This window comes from Notamacropus eugenii, chromosome 6, assembly GCF_028372415.1.
Source record: "Notamacropus eugenii isolate mMacEug1 chromosome 6, mMacEug1.pri_v2, whole genome shotgun sequence".
Classification (NCBI taxonomy): Eukaryota; Metazoa; Chordata; class Mammalia; order Diprotodontia; family Macropodidae; genus Notamacropus; species Notamacropus eugenii.
This window is the reverse complement of record NC_092877.1, coordinates 118,017,449-118,040,310: the sequence shown is the minus strand read 5'-3', so window position 1 is coordinate 118,040,310 and position 22,862 is coordinate 118,017,449. Positions and strand designations below refer to the sequence as shown.

At 36.0% G+C, this 22,862-nt stretch overlaps 1 protein-coding gene across 4 annotated transcripts in view; it reads left to right on the top strand.

Annotated features, from left to right (window-relative positions):
* The window catches only part of EPHA5 (EPH receptor A5), a 486,363-nt gene that overhangs the window by 263,296 nt on the left and 200,205 nt on the right, over positions 1-22,862 (top strand). For all 4 annotated transcript variants that reach the window (XM_072620887.1, XM_072620886.1, XM_072620884.1 and 1 more), the window contains exons 4-5: positions 8,088-8,243; positions 13,161-13,496. In XM_072620887.1, coding sequence (XP_072476988.1) covers positions 8,088-8,243; positions 13,161-13,496 — 492 coding nt within the window. The remainder of the gene's footprint in view (positions 1-8,087; positions 8,244-13,160; positions 13,497-22,862) is intronic.

Here is a 22,862-nt window from a genome sequence, read left to right as displayed (position 1 = left end):
ACACACATACACACATTCTTAATCCATTTACTAAGTTATAGTCTAATATTATGAATTACCTTTAGGACAACTTGACTGAGTATCCCATAGGTAGCTTAAACTCAAAATTTCTGAATTTATATTTATTATCTTTCCCCTTAAATCTTTTTTCTCTTTCTACCTTCTTCATTATGTAGAAGGCATTTCCTCACCCCTACTCCAGTCTCCCAGGTTCTTAACCCTTTCACTTGCTTTCAGTCTCTCCTTCTGTACTAGTTCATGTCCTACTTTGCTCACATAATGAGAAGACAGGACTCTTTGGAAAAGATGCTGATGTTGGGAAAAATTGAAGGCAAAAAGAAAAGGTGATGACAGAAGATGAGATATATGGATAGTGCCATAGAAACAATGAACATAAACTTGGACAGACTTCAAGAGCTAGTGGAGGGCCTGGCGTTGTGTGTCCAGTGGGGTCACAAAGAATCAAACACTACTGCTCAACTGACGAGCAGCACAACATGTCCATTTCTCCTCATTTCTGAATAATTCCCTAATTGATCCTTCTACCTCTGCTAACAATTATGCCATTTCTCTTCTGCACTTTGTAAACAAACTCCTTATAAAGGTCATTTATTTAAAAAGGGGGGACAGAGCCAAGATGGCAGACTAAAAGCAGGGACTTCCTTGAGTTCTTTCCCCACCACCCTGAAAATATCTGTGAAAATGACTTTAAACACATTCTAGAGTTGTAGAATCCAGCAAAGTGACAGAGTGAAGCAAATCTCCAGCCCAGAACAATCTCTAAGCTTGACAGGAAGTTTCTGTCACATTGGGCTAGCAGCAAAGCATAGTCCAGAGTGGGCTACAGTGGCACAGACAAGGCTGGAGCAGACCTCAAGTGACTGAATTGCTAGCAGCCGTGGCAGTTTCTAGACTTCTCATCCCACAAATGCCAAAGACTGCATAGAAGGTCACTGGAAAAACTGTCTTCCCTGAGTAGGGTAGGGGCATGGTGGGCAGGCATCTGGCCCCAATCTAGGGGTGGGATGAGGTGGTGCCAGCAGCAGCTGCAGCAGCTTCCATGGCTCTGGGCCCACAGATGGTGTGAGATCCAGCAGTTAATATGAAAACTGTGAAGCCTGGGACAGTACACCCACCCCTAAACTTATCCAAAAACCCACTGGAAGCAGAGTTGTACCTAGACAAAGAGTTAGGAAGTCAAGTATTTGGCTGGGAAGATGAAAAAACAGAAAAACAGTCAGACAATAGAATCTTACTTTACTGACAAAGATCAAAACATACAACCAGAAAACAACAAAGTCAAAGCTCCTACATCCCAAGTCTCCAAGAAAAATATGAATTGATCTCAGGCCATGGAGGAGCTCAAAAGGAATTTTGAAAATCAAATAAGAGAAGTAGAGGAAAAATTGGGAAGAGAAATGACAGTGATGCCAGAAAATCATGAAAAACAAGTCAACAGCTTGCTAAAATAGACCACCCCATACACTGAAGAAAATAATAGTTTAATAAAATACACTAACCCAAAAGGCAAAAGAGGTCTAAAAAGACAATGAAGTGAAGAATGCCTTCAAAAGCAGAATTGACCAAATGGAAATGGAGGTCTAAAAGCTCACTGAAGAAAACAATTCCTTTGAAATTAAAATGGAGCAAATGAAAGCTAATGATTTTGTGAGAAATCAAGAAATTATAAAATAGAGCCAAAAGAATGAAAAAAAAACAGAAGACAATGTGAAATATTTCGCTGACCTGGAAAATAGATCCAGGAGAAAAAATTTAAACGTTATTGGACTACTTGAAAGTCATGAACATAAAAAGAGTCTAGTCCTCTATTTCATTGAAAGACCATTTTTCCCCTGAAGTATTATGCTCAGTTTTGCTGGGTAGGAGACTTTTGGTTTTAATCCTAGTTCCTTTGACTTCTGGAATATAATATTCCACGCCCTTTGGTCTCTTAATGTTGAAGCTGCTAGATCTTGTGTTATTCTGATTGTATTTCCACAATACTCGAATTGTTTCTTTCTAGTTGCTTGCAATATTTTCTCCTTGACCTGGGAACTCTGGAATTTGGCTATAATGTTCCTAGGAGCTTCTCTTTTTGGATCTCTTTCAGGAGGTAATTAGTAGATTCTTTCAATATTTATTTTGCCCCCTGGTTCTAGAGTATCAGGGCAATTTTTGTTGATAATTTCATGAAAGATGATGTCTTTTTTTGGTCATGGCTCTCAGGTAGTCACATGATTTTTAAATTGTCTCTCCTGGACCTGTTCTCCAGGTCAGTTGTTTTTCCAATGAGATATTTCACATTATCTTCCATTTTTTCATTCTTTGGGTTTTGTTTTGTGATTTCTTGGTTTCTCATAAAGTCAGCCTCCATCTGTTCTATTCTAATTTTTAAAGAACTATTTTCTTCAGTGAGCTTTTGAACCTCTTTTTCTATTTGGCTAATTCTGCTTTTTAAAGCATTCTTCTCCTCATTGGCTTTTTTAATCTCTTTTGCCAATTGAGTTAGCCTATTTTTCAAGGTCTTATTTTCTTCAGCATTTTTTTGGGGTCTACTTTAACAAGTTGTTGACCCGCTTTTCATGATTTTTTTTTCATCTCTCTCATTTCTCTTCCCAATTTTTCCTCCACCTCTCTAACTTGATTTTCAAAATCCTTAGCTCTTCCATGGCCTGAGCCCATGGTATATTTATTTTGGATGTGTGGGATACAGAAGCCTTGACTTCTGTGTCTTTCTCTGATGGTAAGCATTGTTCTTCCTCATCAGAGAGGAAGGGAGGAATTATCTGTTCACCAAGAAAGTAACCTTCTATAGTATTATTTTTTTCTCTTTTTTGACCATTTTTTCAACCAGTTACTTGACTTTTGGATCCTTTGTCAAGCATAGGGTATACTCTGGGGATTGTAAAATCTCATTTCCTCCCAGGTGGTGCAATCAAGCGTGTACACTGGTCTGAGAATCTTAGTAGAGTTTCCTCTTCACAACCACCTCTCCTCCAGTTCTGCCAAGCCAGCACTGGCGGCTAAGATTCAGATAAGCTACAGGAGCAGGGCTGCCATTCAGTGTGAGATAAAGATCAGCTGCTGTAGGGCCTCTACACATGGCTGAGGTAAGAATTAGCTGCTCAGTGCCCCCAGGGGTTTTATGATCCAACAATGGATGGGAGCTGCTTTAGGAGTTGCTGTGGGAACTGTTGTTGCCTGCCTGATGTGGCCTCTGCAGCCACTGCCTGTGGCCAGAGCTATGGGAAGTCCCTTCTCCCTTCCTAGCCAGCTGAAAAAAACCTGTCACTGACCTCTGGCACCTGTGGGTTGAAGGATCTGTGAGTCGCTGCTACCAGGACTGGGGATTCCACCCCCAAGAACTGCTTGCATCCTCCTCCCAGAGCTGTGCTGTGAGGCCAAGGCTAGGCTAGGTTCCATTCCAAATCCACTGTGACAGACGTTTCCCATTGGCCTTTCAGGTCACCCTGGGCTAGAAATCTCCTCCAATCTGTTGTTCTCCACTTCTGCTGCTCTAGAATTTGTTGAGAGTCTTTCTTTACAGGTATTTTATGGGCTGTGTGGGTATGTCTTTCTACTCTGCCATCTTGGCTCTGCCTCACTTTCAAGAATTCTTGATGAAAAGACCAGGGCTGAATAGAAAATTTGACTTTCAGATACAAGAATCAAGAAAAGCATGAAAAGGTAAATAGGAAAGAGAAATCATAAAAGACCTATTAAAGTTGAACTGTTTATATTTCTACATGGAAAGATGGTATTTGTAACTCATGAGACCTTGCTAAGTGTTAAGATAGTTGGAGGAAATATTGAGAGATAAATAGATAGATAGATAGAAAAATAGATAGATAGATGGTACAGCATGAGTTAAATATGAATGGATGATATCTAAAAATAAAATGAAGGAGTGAGAAAGAAACATATTGAGAGAGAGAAATGGAGAAATAAAATGGGATAAATTTTCTCATATAAAAGAGGAAAGAAAAAGGTTTCACAATGGAAGGAAAGAGTGGGGAGGTAAGAAGGAATGAATGAACCTTACACTATTTGGATTTGGCTTAAAGAGGGGCTAACATATATACTCAACTGGGTGTCTTACCATACAGGAAAGTTAGGGGGAAAGGGATAAGAGTAGGGGAATGATAGAAGGGAGGACAAATTAGGGAAAAGGGTAGTCCCAAGCAAACACTCTTGAAAAGGAACAGGGTCAAATTTGAAAACAGAATTAGTGGAGGGTGGGATAGGATGGAGGGAGATGATAGTCTTCCACGACCTGAATATTTTGGCTGTGTTTTGCATAACCACACATGTATAACCTATATTGAATGGCTTGCCTTCTCAATAAAGATGGGTGGGGAGGGAAGAAGGAAAAGAATTTGAAGCTCAAAATTTTAAAGACAAATGTTAAAAATTGCTTTTACGTGCAACTGGGAAATAAGATATATAGGCAATGGGGTATAGAAATCTATTTTACTCTGCAAGATAGTAAGGGGGAAGGGGATGGGGGCAGGGTAGGTACAGGTAGTGCAGACTGGGGGAAGGGTAATCAGAATGTATACCATTTGGGGAAGGGAGAGGAGAGAGATAGCGAGAAATTTTCGAACTTAAAATCATATGTAAATGAATATTTAAAACTAAAAATTAATTAATTTTAGACAAAAAAAGAAAAGGTCATTTACAATAGATAGTTACACTTTCTCTCACTCCCTTCTTAGTCCTTTATATTCTGACTTTTGATATCATTACACCAAAACTGCTCTCTCCAGCTTGCTAAAGATCTCTTGGTTGCCATATCCAATGACTGTGTCTCAATCCTCATTTTCCTTGACTTCTGTGTAGTTTTTCAAACTATTGATCACTCTCTCATCCTTGACATTCAGTTCTCTCTAGCTTTACAGGACACCACTCTTTCCTGTTTTTCTTCTTATCTGTTCAACTGCTTATTTAATATCTCCTTTACTGGATCTTTCTCGATATCAAGCCTCCATATCAATAGATGACTAAATTCTGTCAGTGTGGTTTACACTTTAGGATTACAACTTCTTATATGCTTAAATGGATAATTTTTGAAAGTCGTTGAAACAGACAAATTCATCCACCTAAAGTCAATATAGGAGTAAATAACTGAACTATTTCTAGGTTTATTCTTAGGCAAGAGATGCAATATCTGTATGAATTTAAATCCTGCAAGCTTTCATTCTGGTGGGCTATATGTACATTTCTTCATAGCCGTGATTTCATCAGAATAAGAGACACCTGGTGTGGAGACTACCTTTGTTAATATAAATCAGCTGTTCCTTTACAATTCATTAGGCACTTGCCTGGAATACATAGAGATTAAATGTCTTGCCCAGGCTCATATATCTGTGTGAGAGGAAGAACTTAAGCCCAGGGCTCCCTAAACCCAGGACCTGGCTTCTAGCAAGTACAGCAGGATGCCTGTCTGAAAGAAATAATTTGATTAAACATTTTGTAGAGAGGTAAGAAGGTTAAGCAAATGTATGATCTGACATTTTACTATTTCCACTAATATTCATAAGACTAATCTTCATTTCTGAAATCATTTTATTTTTGAATATTGGATACATAGTTAAATAACTTTCTTTAAATAATAGAGGTCAATAAATAAATACTTGTATTTCAGAAGAAACAAAGTGTTATTATTTAAGGAATTCTAATTAAGGAAACTAACTCTATTTTAAAAGAAATTGAATGTCAATTATGTATATATTTGTGAAAATGGAATGTCAATATAGGATTTTTAATTGAGCTATTTTCTGAAGTTATTAAGAATATGTTTTACAGAACTACATGTTAAAATAAGAGATAATGTAATCCAAAAGAAAAAAAAATCTTTTTTCCACAGAGATCTTTGCTCTTTCTTTTTGTTTATAAATGAAGGTGATAAAATCAGATTCTTATAATTAAAAACAAAGCCCTGGAAATGGTAGAAATCACTACATTTTCATGTGTGTGAGAGATAAGTGAATATATAAAAACATTTTTTGCATATCCAAGGTACTTAAAGAGAAACTATACAATGTAATTATTTTTTTCTAGGAAAATGAGTGTATAACAGAAAATGACATTCATGTGTTCTCTACAATGCCTTGCATGTCTGAATTCAGAGACCTTTGGGATTTTTGTAAGATAAGGCTTTATATGACATTAGAACATAATGTTTAGAGATCACTTAAGAATAAAAAAGAGAATGTATTGACATGATTGCCAGATATGTAGAATTTGCAAGGAGCCACTTTGCATTTAAAAGTAAATACTAAAAAGGATGAAAGAAGGTGCCTATGTGAATGGCTTGTCTAGAAAAGGAGGATAAAATACTTAAGAACTTAATACTTATCTAAGTGTAGCATAATGTCCCAGAATAATTATATTAAAATGAAAATAAATCTCTTTCCAATCATTTCACTACAAGAAAGGGACTAGTACTATCAAAAGCTCCTCCTTATCTTTCAAATATCCCCACATTCGCTATGAATTTATAAAAGCATTAATGCTCTTCTCTCAGCATAATTAGATCCACTGAAGAAATCTCCTCAATAAAGCCAACTCCTACTTACAGTCATGGTGGGAAACCCTCTGAGTGATTTACTGGAAACCTCATCTTATCTGTAGCACATGCAAAGTAGACAGAAATTTTTGTATTCAGCAAAATTTTCTGTTGAGTCCAATGACAAGTTTTTATGAATGTTCAGATTGATACTTGTATGGATTTTTTTAACTTTCCAGAATTAATTCAGAATTTACAAAACTGATGGAATAAGGAGCTAACTTATTAATAACTATCCATGTCCTGACAAAGTACATTCAAGTTAGAGTAAATACTTCTTGTGTCACCTATAGGGAAATTGTAATATTGACTATTTTAACTGTATTTCAGTACAGTAACAATATTTACTTTTTAAAAGCTAGTTTTGTGATTTTTGGTAATCATTGGTTATGAAACTCCCTTTACCCATGCAGACCAGCTCCTACTCTTCTACTAGGACTTTTAGTATGTTGTACCTAGGCACTTAGAGGTGAAGAGGCTTACCTAAGTCTGTCCAGTCAGTATGTGTCATAGGAATGAGTGACTTGAACCCAGGTCTTCCTGACTCCATCGCTAGCTCTCTTCTCCCTAACCAAACTTTGTCTTGAGGATTATAGCATTATCCTCAGAAAAGTTAGTCTTAGATATAGTTCATCATGTCAGTTTTTCAATAACTCTTAAAATTTAAATTGTCATTAAATGAATTCATTGTCTATCATTCCTAGCTTCAAAACATCTGAAAAATGCAGCAAACACACTTTCTATGTCATCCAGATCTCTGATAGACATATTGAAAAAAATAGGGCATAAGATGGAGCCCTAAGACAGTCTACTAGGAACCACCCTCCATGTCAATACCAACTGACTAATTGTATCATTCAATTCAACATTGATTATATGCGTATTATATTCAAGGCATACAACTCTTTTAGAATGTTCATTCACCAAACTATGAGTTTGCTTTTTTATCTCTGGCTTTTCCATAAGGATACAGAGGGACCTTCTCAAATGCTTTTTTTTGAAATTGATGCATTCAGTCCATAACATTTCTCTGATCTATAATCAGTATAGCATAATATTTTTTTAAAGTAAAGAAGGCTTTTTTTGGCTTGACCTGATGTGTTATTTGTGAACTGCTCTTGGTTCTTAGGGGTCATGACTTCCCTTATAAATGCTCACAAACCATAGGCTTAATAATGTTTTCTAGAATTTTTCTAGGGATTAGAATCAGGCTCACTTCTTTATACTTTGTAAAAACCCACCTTTTTCCCTCTTTCAGAAACTTACCGAACCATTTACTGATCTCTGGTCTTAGAACTCTTCTTCAATTTTCTATGAAATTTCTATGATTAACAACATTTCAATGTTCTTATGTCAACTTTTTTGTAAATAAAGTTTTCTATAATTCTGCACTTGAAAACTTGATATCTTAGTGGATTTATGATGTCATCAATGTTCTTACACTCTCCATCAATGCAGATTGCCACTCCCACAGCAGCTATTTGAGGGGAAGAGCTTAGCCTCTGATTTCTTTTGACAGTGTGCAAACCTGGATTCTTCAAAGCCTCACCTCAGAGCCAGAGCTGCAGCAAGTGTCCACCTCACAGTTATACCCATGAAGAAGCTTCGACCTCTTGTCTCTGTGAAAAGGACTATTTCAGGAGGGAGTCTGACCCACCTACAATGGCATGTACAAGTAAGGAAACCCTGTGTCTCTTCGATGATACTACACTCACTTTGTGCCAATCTGAAGGAGAGGCATGATAGAAATAAAACAATTACCTTGCATGTTTCTTTTTCTCTTCATTGGGCACACTGTTCATTCACCCTAGCCACATGAATGTTCCATTAAGCAAGACTCATAAAGGCTAACTTCCCTCATATAACACTAGTAGAATCATATAAATATTCTTTAAGTTAGATTTTAGAAACATTTTTAGGTGACAACTCTTTCATTTTGCTTTATGCTGAATTATGATACTCATGATTACAACATTAACGGTTGAGTTCACTTCCTGTCTGTTCATGTAGACTATGTGCTGTATTTGAATCCTCCTTCTTTCAACTCATTTAAACATAGAACTTCCTTTGGCACAAAGGAGACAGCCATGCCTCAACATACCCCTCTGATTTGCCAAAAACAATTTGAAGAGAAGTTTAGCCATGCATAGAGCTTTTTCAAACATAGGCAAGTTCATTTAACAGGTCAGATACCAGAATCAAAAACTAACCCAACTTCTCAACTTAGGGTTACAGACTTTTGTCAAATACCATGTTGATGAATGTCTTAAAATGCAGCTTCTTATTTTTCTGTGATCTCATAATGCTTTATCATCTTAAATATAAGCTATATCCATAAAAGTTCTCTTTGAGTTACAAAACTGCACTGGCAACACCCATGTTTACCTTTGTTCCTATTCATCTCCGTATGGAATCTGACATACTGCCACCACAATTCTTCAATTCTATAGATGATATACACAAACTTAATTCATCACTGAAAAGCATATTCAGAGGTCTGTTGCAAATAGAAATTTTAAGGAAAAGTTAACAAAAAAAGGAACATAAAAAAGAGTTCAAATTACCAACTACTTCTTTGGCCCATGTCCCCTTCCATTTAGCCCACTGCCAATTTCTCAGTCATGTCTTGTTACATTTTAGTTCTTAACTTGGTATTTGTCTTCATGGTAGGGATCATTATTGGTAAATCTTGACCCTAAAAACAGATAGATGTCTCTCAGAAAAGCAGTGTCCAGAATATCACGAAGTGATATTTCACCTGAAATTGCTCACTTCTTCCTAGTTTCAAAAGATTTGTTGAAACGCATTTTCAACATTCTTCAGATAGTCCTTATTAAATATCTCCAGACTGAAGTTCTTGCTGATTCCCCCTTAGGATGCTGATTTTATGAGTTAGAGGATCATTCACTTCGAAGCATTGCCATTGAAATAGATGTCTTTAAGTCTTTGAGAAAAGAAGCTGAATCTTCTGCACAAAACCCCACTGGTGCTTTTAAGTGATTTATGTCTTGTTGAGAAAAACTCCAGTTTTTAAAAATAAGTCACAAAATAGTGCATATGATCAATTATTGGCAGCTTTCAACTATCAGAAAATATAAAAGTACCGTGTGAATACATCTAAAAGGAACACATATTTGGTGTTTTAATTAGTTAAGGGTTCTTTTTTTTTTTAAGCTGCATAAGCTCCCAGTGACTATGAATGTTCCAGTCATGTTGATATGACTGTCATGAAAGAGAATTCAATTGAATTTGAAATATTTGAGAACATGACTATGTCTAGGAGTTTTAGATCACATAAAGGCATAAGGAAAGCATTTCATAGAATTCAGTCCTTTAGTCCCTCAACCATGTGTTTTAGTTTGAATTCAATTGAATTCAACAAATGTTTGTTGTATTTCAAATATTCAGATCCTTGAAGCAAAGGTACTTGGGGGGAAAGAAAGGAAACAGAAGTGAAGGGAGTCTGGCTTGAGTTATTTTTATAGTGACATTAATCCTTTATACAATTTCACACAAGTAGACAGTTTCGGGTTCCTCAAACAGTAGGTGGTGTGCCATCTTTCACTGGGCATTGTAATAAGAGAGAAGGGTGGAGGACTGGTGATGAATAGTTGTAGGAGCAGAGTCCAGAGACATAAGCTTCATATTGCTAACCCCTCTGACTATGTAAATTTTCCATTTTTTCCCAAAGGAACATTCATTTTTCTGTACTGTTCAAAATTCTGATATGGTGTACTGTTAATCCTATATGATAATATGTATAGATGACTGTGTAACTCTGTTTTCAGTTGCTTTCTGAGTGATACACATAATGCATATGTTTCCCAAAACCAGATGGATTGATAAATGTTCATATGAGAATCTTAAATGTTATACTCTGCTTGGCTTTATAAATTTTAAATTCATGGCACTAACATTAGGCCTTATTTTATTTAAGAAGTGAGAAAATGCAGAAATTAAAAAAAGAAAAAAAACCAAATTGATAAATCTTCAGTAATATACTTTTCAGCCCCACTTCTTCATCTGTATCCTCCAAAATGCATACTTAGTAACAGCAGAATGCCATTACATGATTCTTCAGCGCTAGTCTCAGTCCATTTTTTATCTTGCTGCTTCAGAGTGGAGCTGGAGTATAACACTCACATTGACTTCAAAGGCATTTCTGTATTCACAGGAGTGTTAAGGGTTTGAGAGGGGCATAGCACGAGAAGAAACAGGCTTTGCTGCATGTTTCCTATTCCAAATGAATACTTTCTACATTCAATATTTCATCTGAATGCTTCCTTCCCCCTAAAAAAGGCACTCAAATATTTTGAATGCAGTTTTAAAAAATGGATTTTACAAATTATGCATGTCTTATTCTAGTATCTCTAATTGACTGAGGGGGAAAAAGCCATATGCTAATTCAGTCAGAAAGTGCGATTCTCCTCTTTCCTGTCTATCCTTTAGAAAGCTGGATAATCAAGTTAAATCATCTTGCTATCTCAGTCATTTCTGCCATAAGTGCTATCTCTTTGTTGGAATGCTTGTATGTGTTCTTGTTAGTATCAAGAAGGGTTAAGATAGAAGATTTTTTCAGTGTGGTGCTAGTTCTCAGAAGTATTAAGGTTTTACTTGTGTGGTTCTTAAAAGGTAGTACTGCATAAATAAAGCTTTGGATAATACACATCCTTTCCTCTCTTATTTCACCTCCACCATAAGTACGCTTCTAAATACTCACAATTAATTCACATTTTTAGGTTTGTCACAGAGATAATCTATAGTAGGAAACTTAAGTCTATGACTTTCATAAGCTTCTTGATATATATTAATACTAATTATATTTATATAACCCTTTAAGTTTCAAAAAAAATTCCTTACAAAAACCCTTAAAAAAACCATGGGTAGTTCATCTTTTAGTATCTGCACTTTGCAGATGAGAAAACTAAGTTTTGAATTTGTGGCATAGTTATAGTCCTTTAAAGCTTGCAAAGCATCTTCTGTATATAGTGGTTAAGGCTGATGGAAATACAGCTTCGTCAATACTAAGCTCCATATTATAGATGAGGATACCGAGGCTCAGGAAAGTAAAATGACTTATTATGATAATGCAAATAATAAGTATCCTGGTCAAGACTACACAGTAGGGCTCTTGACTGCAGGATAGTAGTCTTTCCATGATTTCGTGCTGCTTTGCACCTTAGCCATATATGATCGAATGCTTTACCCTGCTTTACCCCATCATGCCATTTCAGGAAAAGATTCCTCTAGAAGTCTCTTTTAGAAAGGCACACTTCTCATTTCTCCTTTGTGAATTCCTATGATCATTTCTTTTCTGTCAAAAGTTAGAAATCTCTGTTAGAAATTCAGCTATATATTTAGGTCGCTGTGTAATTCAAAAATCCATTATTTTCAATATGCTGATTTTTCACCTCAAATGAGTCACAGTAATTTACAGAATAGAACATTCCTCCCCACATATCTGCAAAAGCATTGCGCAATTCCCAGGGTTGTGCTGATTTCATTATTGGCATCAGAATTCAAATATTTCATTAAGATAAGGTGTTCTTGAATGGGACAAAAAAGTGAATTTATTTCTTATGTAATGATATTTTCATTTCAGTTCCGATAGAAACATTGACAACTTAAGTTAGAAGGTAGGAATATCAGTTTGGAGGGTGGGTTGTGAGGTTTGAGACAGATACGTATATACATATATATATATATATATACACACATATATATTCATCTGACTTTTGATTTTCTTGGGATGTAGTTTATTATGTTATATCTCTACATACTAAGCAGTTGTATATTAAAAAAAAAAACTATAGAAAAAAATGTTCCAGACTTATCTGTCATTGTTTTCTGTTTCATGAACCCCATATACTTTGTAAATTATAATCTGTAAATTACAGAATTATGCCATTAAAGGAGTATTGAGAGAAGAAATGTTATTACAGATTGTAATGCTTGATCAGCCTCTTAAAACCTGGTGCTTTCTTGACAGAATGAGGGAAGGTTTAAAAATACTGTATGTGATTTGGCATGAGGTGATGGAATATATTTTGAAATATGTGTGAAATGTTTCTGCCAGCTATGTGATTTGGGATCAAGGACTACAACTAAAAGGAAAAAAAATCTCCTCTTGGCCCTTACTTTCCAAGTTGGTTGGAACTAGTAGCAAAGAAAAATTATATGTTCAGGTCTCAAGAGAAGATTTAAATGCTCAGTATCTACACACACACACACACACACACACACACACACACACGCACACACATGCACACATACACATATAAGTAAAATTGAAACCTTATTAACAATCTTAGTCAATAATTTATAGGAAAATAAGCCTTACTTTTATTAAACTTGAAATATATGCCAAGAAATATAAATATTTCAAAAGGGACATAAAATCCCCTAATACTAATGCATCTTGCCCTCTAACAAAGGACTTCAGGTTTCATTACAAATTGGCCATTATTTACTTCCTATTTAAAAAAAAAATCAACCACATTATATATTTCTTCAGCCCAGGGAATGGTGGGATGAGGAATGCATAACAATATCATCTTAAAATATGTTTTTCTCACTTTACTTTGCAAACCAGGACCCCCCTCAGCTCCTCGGAATGCGATCTCAAATGTTAACGAAACTAGTGTCTTTCTGGAATGGATTCCTCCTGCTGACACTGGTGGAAGGAAAGATGTGTCATATTATATTGCATGCAAGAAGTGCAACTCCCATGCAGGTGTGTGTGAGGAGTGTGGCGGTCATGTCAGGTACCTCCCCCATCAAATCGGCCTGAAAAACACCTCTGTCATGATGGTGGATCTCCTCGCTCACACAAACTATACCTTTGAGATTGAGGCAGTGAATGGAGTGTCCGACTTGAGCCCAGGACCCCGGCAATATGTCTCTGTAAATGTAACCACAAATCAAGCAGGTAAGTGGAACTCCCAATCATGAGGCGCCTCAGGGCCCAGTTCTATTACAGTTTCTTGTGCATAAGTGCTCTACCTTGATTCAGGAAGAGGGCTTTCAAGCACAGAATAGACAGATCAGGCCAATACTTTCTTGTGCTTACTGTGAGTTCTGCCCTCTCACATACTAAATCCCCAGCACCAACCATCACAAAAAAAATAAGCCAATAAACTTTGTTTTGCTTTTCCTCCCTTTTAAAATGCTTTCTTTAAAATATTCATGACAGTGTTTTGATTTCGGGTTGTTTTTTTCTCCCAATGAAATGGGGATGGCAATAATTGACAGTTACTCCATATTGAAATAATAGTTTATCATTTTTTTTGCTTTTACTTATTTAGCATTTACTGGAGAGCTATAAAATATAGGTGACCTTGTTTTGCACATTAGTACAGCTTTATTTGCATTTTAACATTTCTTTTTTTTTTTTTGCTGTTTTTAATTGTAAAATGAGCTGTATGCAAAAACATTCTTTACTAAAAGCCTTTCTAGAAATTAAGATGACTGAACTAATACACAGATCTTAAAAATATGCCTCCCTCTTCTTTTGGAACTCTAAGTCTTGTTAAGTATGAAATAATAATCAAGTTTTTCTTACAACTGTTGTTATGGCTTTACAGTCTTTTTCACTTACTCATTTTTATGAGTGAAAGTTTTTTTTTTTAATTTTAAGGACTTCTTCCTTTTAGTAAGAAGAGTTAGATCAGATGAAGTGCTTTTATTCATACTAGCCTACACAGAGCTACACTCAGTACATGCTAAATGGTGATACCCTTTTTTTAATTTTATTTTTGGTTGATTGTTATCTAAAATGGTTTATTAAGACAGAATTTCAAGGAGATTGTAAGAAAGAATTATGTCCCCCACCTCGCATCATTCATAAAGAGCTCCCTCCTTCTATTTCTAGTATTTAGCATTTCATTCTCATTGGTCTGGAAATAGATCCCATGACTCTTTCTTCATGAAACATAAGAATGCTTGAACAACACCGTGCTTAGTTGTCATAATATTAACATGCATCTGAGGTTCTAAAAACCACTAGGAAGGCTAAGATGTTATTGGTAATCAAATACTTAATTTGAATATGTTAGATAAACCATGTTACTATCTCTCGAGAAAAGAAAAGTTCTATTGAGAGTTCCCTTGCTTCTGAGGAAGAAAAGCAAGCTTCCAAAAGTAGCAAAGATGATGTCAAATGACAGCTTTGAAGGCACTTGTTTAAATCAACACGGCAGCTCTTCTTTGTTCCACAGAATTTTCTTTCTCTATCATGCAGCTAGTTGTGTTTTTTTTTTTTCATTCTAAGAGGCGAAGCAAAGTATGGGTCCCTAAATTGTATGGACTTAGCTATTCCCTTCCCTGAGTTTTATTCTGCAGTGGTCAGGTGGTCAACAGACATAAATAGAGACAGAACATAAACACACAAAAACACAGCTCCTTCTATATCCTGAGTTGCCATTGTCATCAAGTAGCTCTCCTGATAAGAACACTGGACAACAGAAGAAACTGTGATTCGTTGTTAACTTTATGAAAAATTCATTTTTCAAGTCCAATTTTGAATTCCATTTGAATCTCCCAGTTACTATGTAGAGAAATCACTTTGTACAATGGAAGGGAAAAATATTCTATAAATTCTTCTTCTCCTCCTTCTCCTTTTTTCTCCTCCTCTTGCAACTTAATTCTTTGTGATTCTTCTTCTGATAAATCTACTTTTGGAAGGTTTTTCTAATAACCAGAAATTAGAGGATATTATTTATTCATTTCAGTAGCAGATGTGGTTAACTTATGATTCCATTTTTGATGGCATATCCAGATCCATAAAGTTTAAGTGTTCTTTAACTCCAAGATTTATTTAAGTAAGAAAAGTTGGTGTTCATTTAACTGATCAGAATATAGCTATTACTTGGATTTTTTTATTTCAACCTATGATTCAATAATTTTAGGGAAGTCCAGGTAAGCCCAAACCCATCTAATGTAGGCTATGCACCTTCCTTCCAGGGGTATTGTGAGGATCAGATATTTGTAAGTCATTTACCACAGGGTCTAGCATAAATTAGACACACAATAAATGCTTATTTCCTCCTCTCTTTTCTCCCTCCCCACCAAAGCATTAGCTGAAAACATTGTGACTTCCCTTGGATTATTAGCCAGTAAGAAGAGTCAGGTCCTGAAAACAGCTCCCCTTTACTCCAATTTCATTTCTCCAGTCATTACTCTACACTGGTCCTTAGGAGACCACAGAATTATAGATTTGGGGTTGTAGGAGATCTCAGAGATTACTTGGTCCCCCTTTTTTTCATTTTGTAGCATGGAACCCCAGAATCAGACAGGTTAAGGGAGTTGTATAAGACTCAAAAGTTCATATATTCGAACTTTGAACCTCTGATATCCAAATTCAGTGTTGTTTTTTCCACTCTATGGTATATGTTTACCACTATTTAATTATAAATGCGTATGATATAGTTTGTTGGCTTTAGGTTTCAATTCTCTTACGTTAAATATATCAGAATATTAGCTCTGGCCACTTTCTTTTTTGGTCCAGAGAACAAGTTTCATAAAGCACCAGGGCAAACTTCCCATTATAAGTAGGTCAGGTAGCATCTAAACCAAACCAAATTTTTAAAAGAAATTCAGTGTGGAGGGGAGTTGGAGTGCAGAAATGGAGAAAGGAATGGGAGGGATCCAAAGATATTCAATCTAGTCTAAGGAAGCCCAGGGAAACAATGAGCCCGTCTTCTGGGGGCCAGCAGTGAGTCAAAGAAGCCAGCCACAGGATGTCTTCCTCTTGTAACTATAATGTGAGGACTTAAAATAAACTAGCTACAAAATGTCTGTAGAATTTCAGTTATATAACATTGACATAAACTTCATAGTCTGTAAGGAAATGCCTTGCATCGTTTTTCTCCAAGAAACATCTCCCCAGTGCTTTCTGTGTGTAGAGGTGGTATCCTCTGAACAAACTAATGGGGTCTGGAAATGTGCAAGACACTCATTACTATCTAGTATTAGTATTTTCTAAATTTGGGGCCCTGAGGCAAAACTCTGGTATTCCCGCTCTAGTTCACATGGGAAACCTATTGACAAGAGGGACCTAACAGGAAGAACTTTCTCGTAGTTCACCTATTCTAAATAGCTGCCTAATTTCCCTCAATGGGACAACTGATACATACACGCACACATGTGCACAACGCACTTATATACCCACGTACATAGAAGTACATATGTATATGTACATACATACCCCTGTATATGCATGTATGTCTGCATATGTGTACATGTATGGAATATTGCTGTCAAAATATCTTAGGCTTCATTGATTCTGCTCTAATAGCTAATTGCCGGGCACTATGAGAGAAACAAAGGATTTATCTCTTTGATTTTTTTTTCTTTTCATTTCAGAAGCAAAGAAAAACAAAAAAGCATGAGTTTAAAAAACGTTACCTCTGCCAGATTTTTTTTTTTGGATATAATATTTTTGGAGGAAATATATGTCTCTGGTTTCAGATACCATTAAGTATTGTCTCCTGGTTGGAGTGTGTGTTTGGGGTGGGGGGGCATTGTTTCTTTCTCAAGTACTTTGTATCAATTTGGTAACTGGCAATAGTATTTGGGCTAGCATTTTCAGGTTAATATAATTTTCCCTCCTGATGGCAAGGCATGTGTGAACTGTATAGGTTCAAAATTAGATTTGAAAGTACAAGAAGAGGAATAGATGGTTCTGTGTGCAAGACGAAAAATATTGCATTAAACTGGGAGCAGGAATTGATTAGCTAACCCTAGCTGATCAACCTATAAAATGTAATAATGATTTCCTGCCGAGGGTGAGTGATTAAATGATTAATTTATGGATGTTTATACAGTATTTAAAGCATTTCCCCCTCCATGATATCATTACAGAGTCTGGCATCTTGCTTTTCTGAAAAACTGACTGAATACAAATGGCAGTTTTTGCATGTGATTTAATATTAATTTAAACTACAAAATTGTGAGGGGAAGCAAAGTACTAGGGTTTCTTGTTGCGGAAAAATGTAGCCTCCCTGAGACAAGAGGGAGGGCTCCCTGTAGTCTTTATTTTTTGTTTTTGTTTTTGTTTTTTTTTTCAGATTAAGAGATATAGACCATGATAAAGTAACAAAGACAAAACAGAATTATATGAAGATAAATAGCATCTGCCTCTCACAAATAAGAATTATAATACTTATCCTTAAGATTAGTCTCAGTCTCTCATCTAATGCTGTTTTTTAATAAGATGGGAAATATGGGCACAATTAGATGGAAAGCTGTTGTTTCTATAGATAAAATGTAATGCCTGGAGTCAGGTACACCAAAATTCAAATATGGCTTCAGACACATACTAGCTGTGTGACCCTGGCCAAGTCACTTAACTTTTGTTTACCCTTCTTTTCTCATTTATAAAATGTATTTAATAATAGCACCTACCCCTCAGGATTATTGTGAGGATCCAGTGAGATAATAATTGCAAAGCACTTAGCAGAGAATATAGAAAGCATAGAAACAGTGTATAAATGTTAGTAGCTATTAGATGTTGTTATTTTGTTACTATTATTATTACATGGGATCAGAAGTATTTGAAGAACTGAACACTAAGGAGTTGGTTTTTGGAAATTTTGAGTGAAAACCACAGTGCAATTTCCCCATGATTTGGTACCATTTAAAATTTTCAACATTTATTAGAAGGATGGCATGTTTAGCAATCGTTTAGATGACAACAAAGCCATAAGAGATAGGGAATATGTTAAAAGAAAAAGTCAGATTAGGACGTCAGGTTAAGTCTTAATACTGATTGGGGCAAATACACAGTCCTATATGTTTTAAGAAATCTATTTCGCTAGTCCAAAGTGACAAAGGCATAGCCAAGTAAGAGTACAACTGAAAAACATCTGTATATTTTATTAAATTGCAAGTTCAGTATGGAGTCAACAGCGTGAGATAGAAGTCAAGAAAGTTAATGTGATTTTAGGTTGCATTAAGAAAGCAAGTCATAGAATGCAGAACTAGGGAGGTTATATTCCAGTTTTACTAGACAGGAAAAGGCAATTTGGTTCAGACTACTGGAGGATGTGCAATACGAGGATTAGTTGAATTAAAGGGGGATATTTTCATTTCTGGAGAAAAAGAGATGTAGAAGATAAGCCATTTAGGAATTAGAAAGTCTAGGGGAGAGAGAGACAGACAAACAGACAGACAGACAGAGAAAGAGAGAGACAGAGACAGAGAGACAGAGAGGGAGGGAGGGAGAGGGAGGGACAGAGACAGAGGGAGACAGAGATAGAGAGAGAATGTTAAAGATGTATCTGTATGCATGCATGCGCACAAAAATACATTCACGGAACCATATAAGCTTCTGGATTCTAGAGTTTATAATGGCTGTATATTATTTAGAACAATAAAATGACAACATTCTTCATCAGAAGAGACTGGAACTACGAGTTTCTGTGAAGATGATTCAGGTTTAATATTAGGAAAAGTTCCCAAAGAAATAGAGGAATGGGATTCCTTGAGATATACTGTATTCTTCATCACTAGAATTCTTCAAAGAGAGGCTAGGTGCTTCTGCAAAAGGAATTCTTGGTCAGATAAAGGAGGAATTAGATGGCCTAACCTCTACCTGTTCATAAATTCTGTAATTCTATGATATTTTAAATAATAAATGATCAAAACTGTGGTGCTGAATGTTTCATTTAAAATTTCACATTAGTATGAGAAGAAAAGAATAATATTATATGCCAAAGTCTTTTTGGATCAGGACCAGGATGTCATCAGTGTTAGGAGAACCTATTGAGGAATTTCTTCCAAAGATCATCACCTTCTCTAATACTTGTAGCACTAAAAATTTCCTCGGGCACTGAGAAATACAAGTACATATGTTCACATGCAAAAATATCATTGTATGCTTGTACACAAATATAAGCATGATATCACTTCTTTTGCAAGAACTAAACCATGCTTCTCTACCATACATGTATGTTTTTCCTTCCTTTGTCTCCTCTGTCTTTGTCATTGTAAATCTCTATTGGTCTTTCTGTCTCAGTCTTTCTCTCTGTCTCTCTGTCTGTCTCTGTGTGTATGTAGTTATGGAAAATATTTATATCTTCTACACTTTTATGCAAGGTTCTGTGCCAGCTGTTGGGCACAGACAAAATAATAATTAGTCCCAGCCCTCATGGAGTTTACCTTTCTAATGGATCTTAAAAAACAGGCATGTAGACTTGTAATATGAGGAAGAGTTAAGGGGTTTAGGAAAGGTTTCCCTTATTGAAGGTGGCTCATATACTGAATCTTGAAGGGAATTAGAAAGTATAAGGCATGGTGATGAGGAAAGAGTGCATTTGAGACATGGAAGACAGTGTATTCAAAGAGCTAGAGGTTGGAGATGAAATGTTGAATTCAGAGAACAAGAAGAAGGCCAATTCAAATGGAACATAAAATATGAAATAATTCTGGAAAGAGGCTGATAAAAGTGATGGGGAGCCAAGATGTGGCAGAGTAGAGAAGCACTCAGCTGAGCTCTCCAAAAATCCCCTCCAACAATGCTAAAATGATGCCTCATATTGAATTTCTTGAGTAGCAGGACCAACAAAAGGTCAGGTGCAATAATTTTCTAGTCTAAGACAAGTTAGGAGGTCAACAAGAAAGGTCTGTCTCATCAGGATGGTGATAGAGACTGGATAACGGTGCAGATCAGATAACTGCATGAGCTCTAAGGCCATGGATGGTGGTGGTGGGGATGTCAGACAACTCTTCTGATGGAGATTTTAGGAGACTCTTTACTACCTAGGTTCACTCTGTTGAAATACCCATACCATGTTCCAGGTCACAGTCCAAGGGCCAAAATGAGTGATAGTGCTTGTGTCTACAAGGGAGCAGGAGCCTTGATTGTAGTTCCAGGGCCAAGAGGAATGCTTAGGGTCACTCATGGGGATGTAGGGAACCTGATCTCAATTCCAAGAGAGAAAGGAGATCAGTAGTAATTGTGACTGCAGGAGATCAGGGAATCTGATCATAGTCCCAGACCCATGAGCAGTGACAGTACTTGAAACTATAGAGAATAAAGTTTCTTCGTGAATAAAGACCAGAGCACAGGGGCAGGAGAGCAGTGACCATACTACTATTTAGATCATACCACCTTGGAAGCAATGAAAACATACAGACCCCCAGAGCTAGCTCTGAAAACAGCAGTATGAAAGGCTTGAAGTTTAGAACAGTGTCCCATTGTTCTGAGTAAAAAAGCTCAACTTTAACATAAAGTTAAAAGTCAAAAAATAGACTGGAAAAAATAGCCAAAAAATCCTGACTATAACACATTATTGTTGTGACAGAACAGTTCAAGACACAAACCTAGAAGACAGCAGTGTCAAAGCACCTATAAGCAAAGCCTGAACAGAAAAATAAAAGTAGTTGGATATCAGGCCAGTAAGAATTCCTAGAAGAGCTCAAAAAGAATTTTAAAAATCAAATAAGAAAAGTGGAAGAACAATTGAGAAGAGAAATGAGTGATGGAAGGAAATATTCCATGAGAGACCAAGAAAAAAAAATGAAAAGAATGAGAAAAATATAAGAAAATGTGAAATATCTCACTGGAAAAACAACTGTCTTGGAAAATAGCTTAAGGAGAGATAATTTAAGAATTACCAAACTACCTGAAAGCCCTAGATGGAGTGGCATATACAAAGAAAATTATTTACTTCCCTAAAGGATCATACATTCTACTAAGTGAAACAACATGTAGCTAAGTTGGAATATACAAAAATAGTAGATAGAATATAACCTTAGCATTAAAGACAGTAAGAGCTAGGTGCACTGAAAAAAGCTCTTTTTCTGAAAGATGGAATATTGAGTAAAATCTTCTAGGAAACCAAGTATTCTTAGAGGTACAGAGAAGGAGGGAGCATTTTATAGGTATCCAAGACAGCCAGTGTGAAGATAGATAGGGGAGATGGAATAATTATGTGAAGTAGAACAGGAAGATATATATTTTAAGGTTGCCAGGGTTTATATTTTATATTTTTTCTACATAACATCCATACTTTGTTCCTTAGACAGAGAGTGAGCTATACAGAGACCAGTTCCTTGGTTTCATAGGCTCTGTTACATAACACGTAACTTGGTATAGTCTTTCTAACAGTGTGAGATTTTTAAGAAGGAAAGAGTTGAAACAATAGACCATTCAGACTTTGTACACAGCAATACACACAACCCAATGCTGGAGAAAAAGTCAGCAGGAAAGCAAAATATAAATCTTTGAAAGAATCCCTGATAATGTAGGTGATAAAAGATAACTGCTGTAAGATTTTCTGGAGCAAATATACCAACTTTCATTTTCTAATGAGTATTATGTCTTTAGTATCAATTTCATGTAACTCAGAGGCATTGCACCGCATGGGAATTCTCATTTATGGTTTAAAAAAAGTTAGAATGGAACAATAACAGGGAAATGGTGTATATTTAAGGGACCACGAAGCACAGGAGGAAAAGAGATGAGTCTTGGGAGATTCAATACCACCATATGCATTTCCTTTGTGTGAGAGAAATAAAGTAGAAAATAAGTGTTGTGGCAATGATGTTTTCAGTTATAGAAATTAGTAGTGGCTGTGTTGTCAGTGACTCAGTGCTCTAAACCTGGTTTCCTATTATTTAAGATGCTTAACATTCAGGTAACATTTTGACTATCTCCTGGAGTTAGTGTAGCATAGAGAAATGTGTATTTCTGGTTGGAGCCCAGAGGACCTGGATTTGAGTCCTGATTCTACTACTTGTTCATTTTGGGTAACTCACTTTATTTTACTATTAAATGATGGAATTCTACTAGAAGATCTCTAAAGTCTTTTGTAATGCTAAATCTGATTGTATAGTTCTTATTGATTCCTCTGTAATCTTCAGTTAATTTCCTTGAAGTGCTTTGTTGTTATTGTTTCTAGTTTAGTTTTAGTTTGGTTTTGGCTGACGATGACTTTGAAAATCATGAATTCATGCTGATTAATGTAATCAAAGAAGGCCCAAATAAATCAATTAATAAACTAAAAGTAGAGTAGTTCTTATTTAATTTTAGAAAAATAAAGTGCTCTGAACATCGAATGAAGACAGATGAAGTCACATAGGAAATATCATATGACTGTCTGGAAAAAAGAATCATACACACCTTCTCTTGGTGTAAGTATAACAAGAAGATCAACAGTAGATCAATGTAGCAGTGGTGAAATCTAGTTGTAAAATGCTTCACAGGAAGAATGGTCATTGTGTTGGAGGGTGGTTTCCTTTCTTCTCTCATCCTTTTCTATTGACCAGATGATGATGATCATTTAAATTTGAG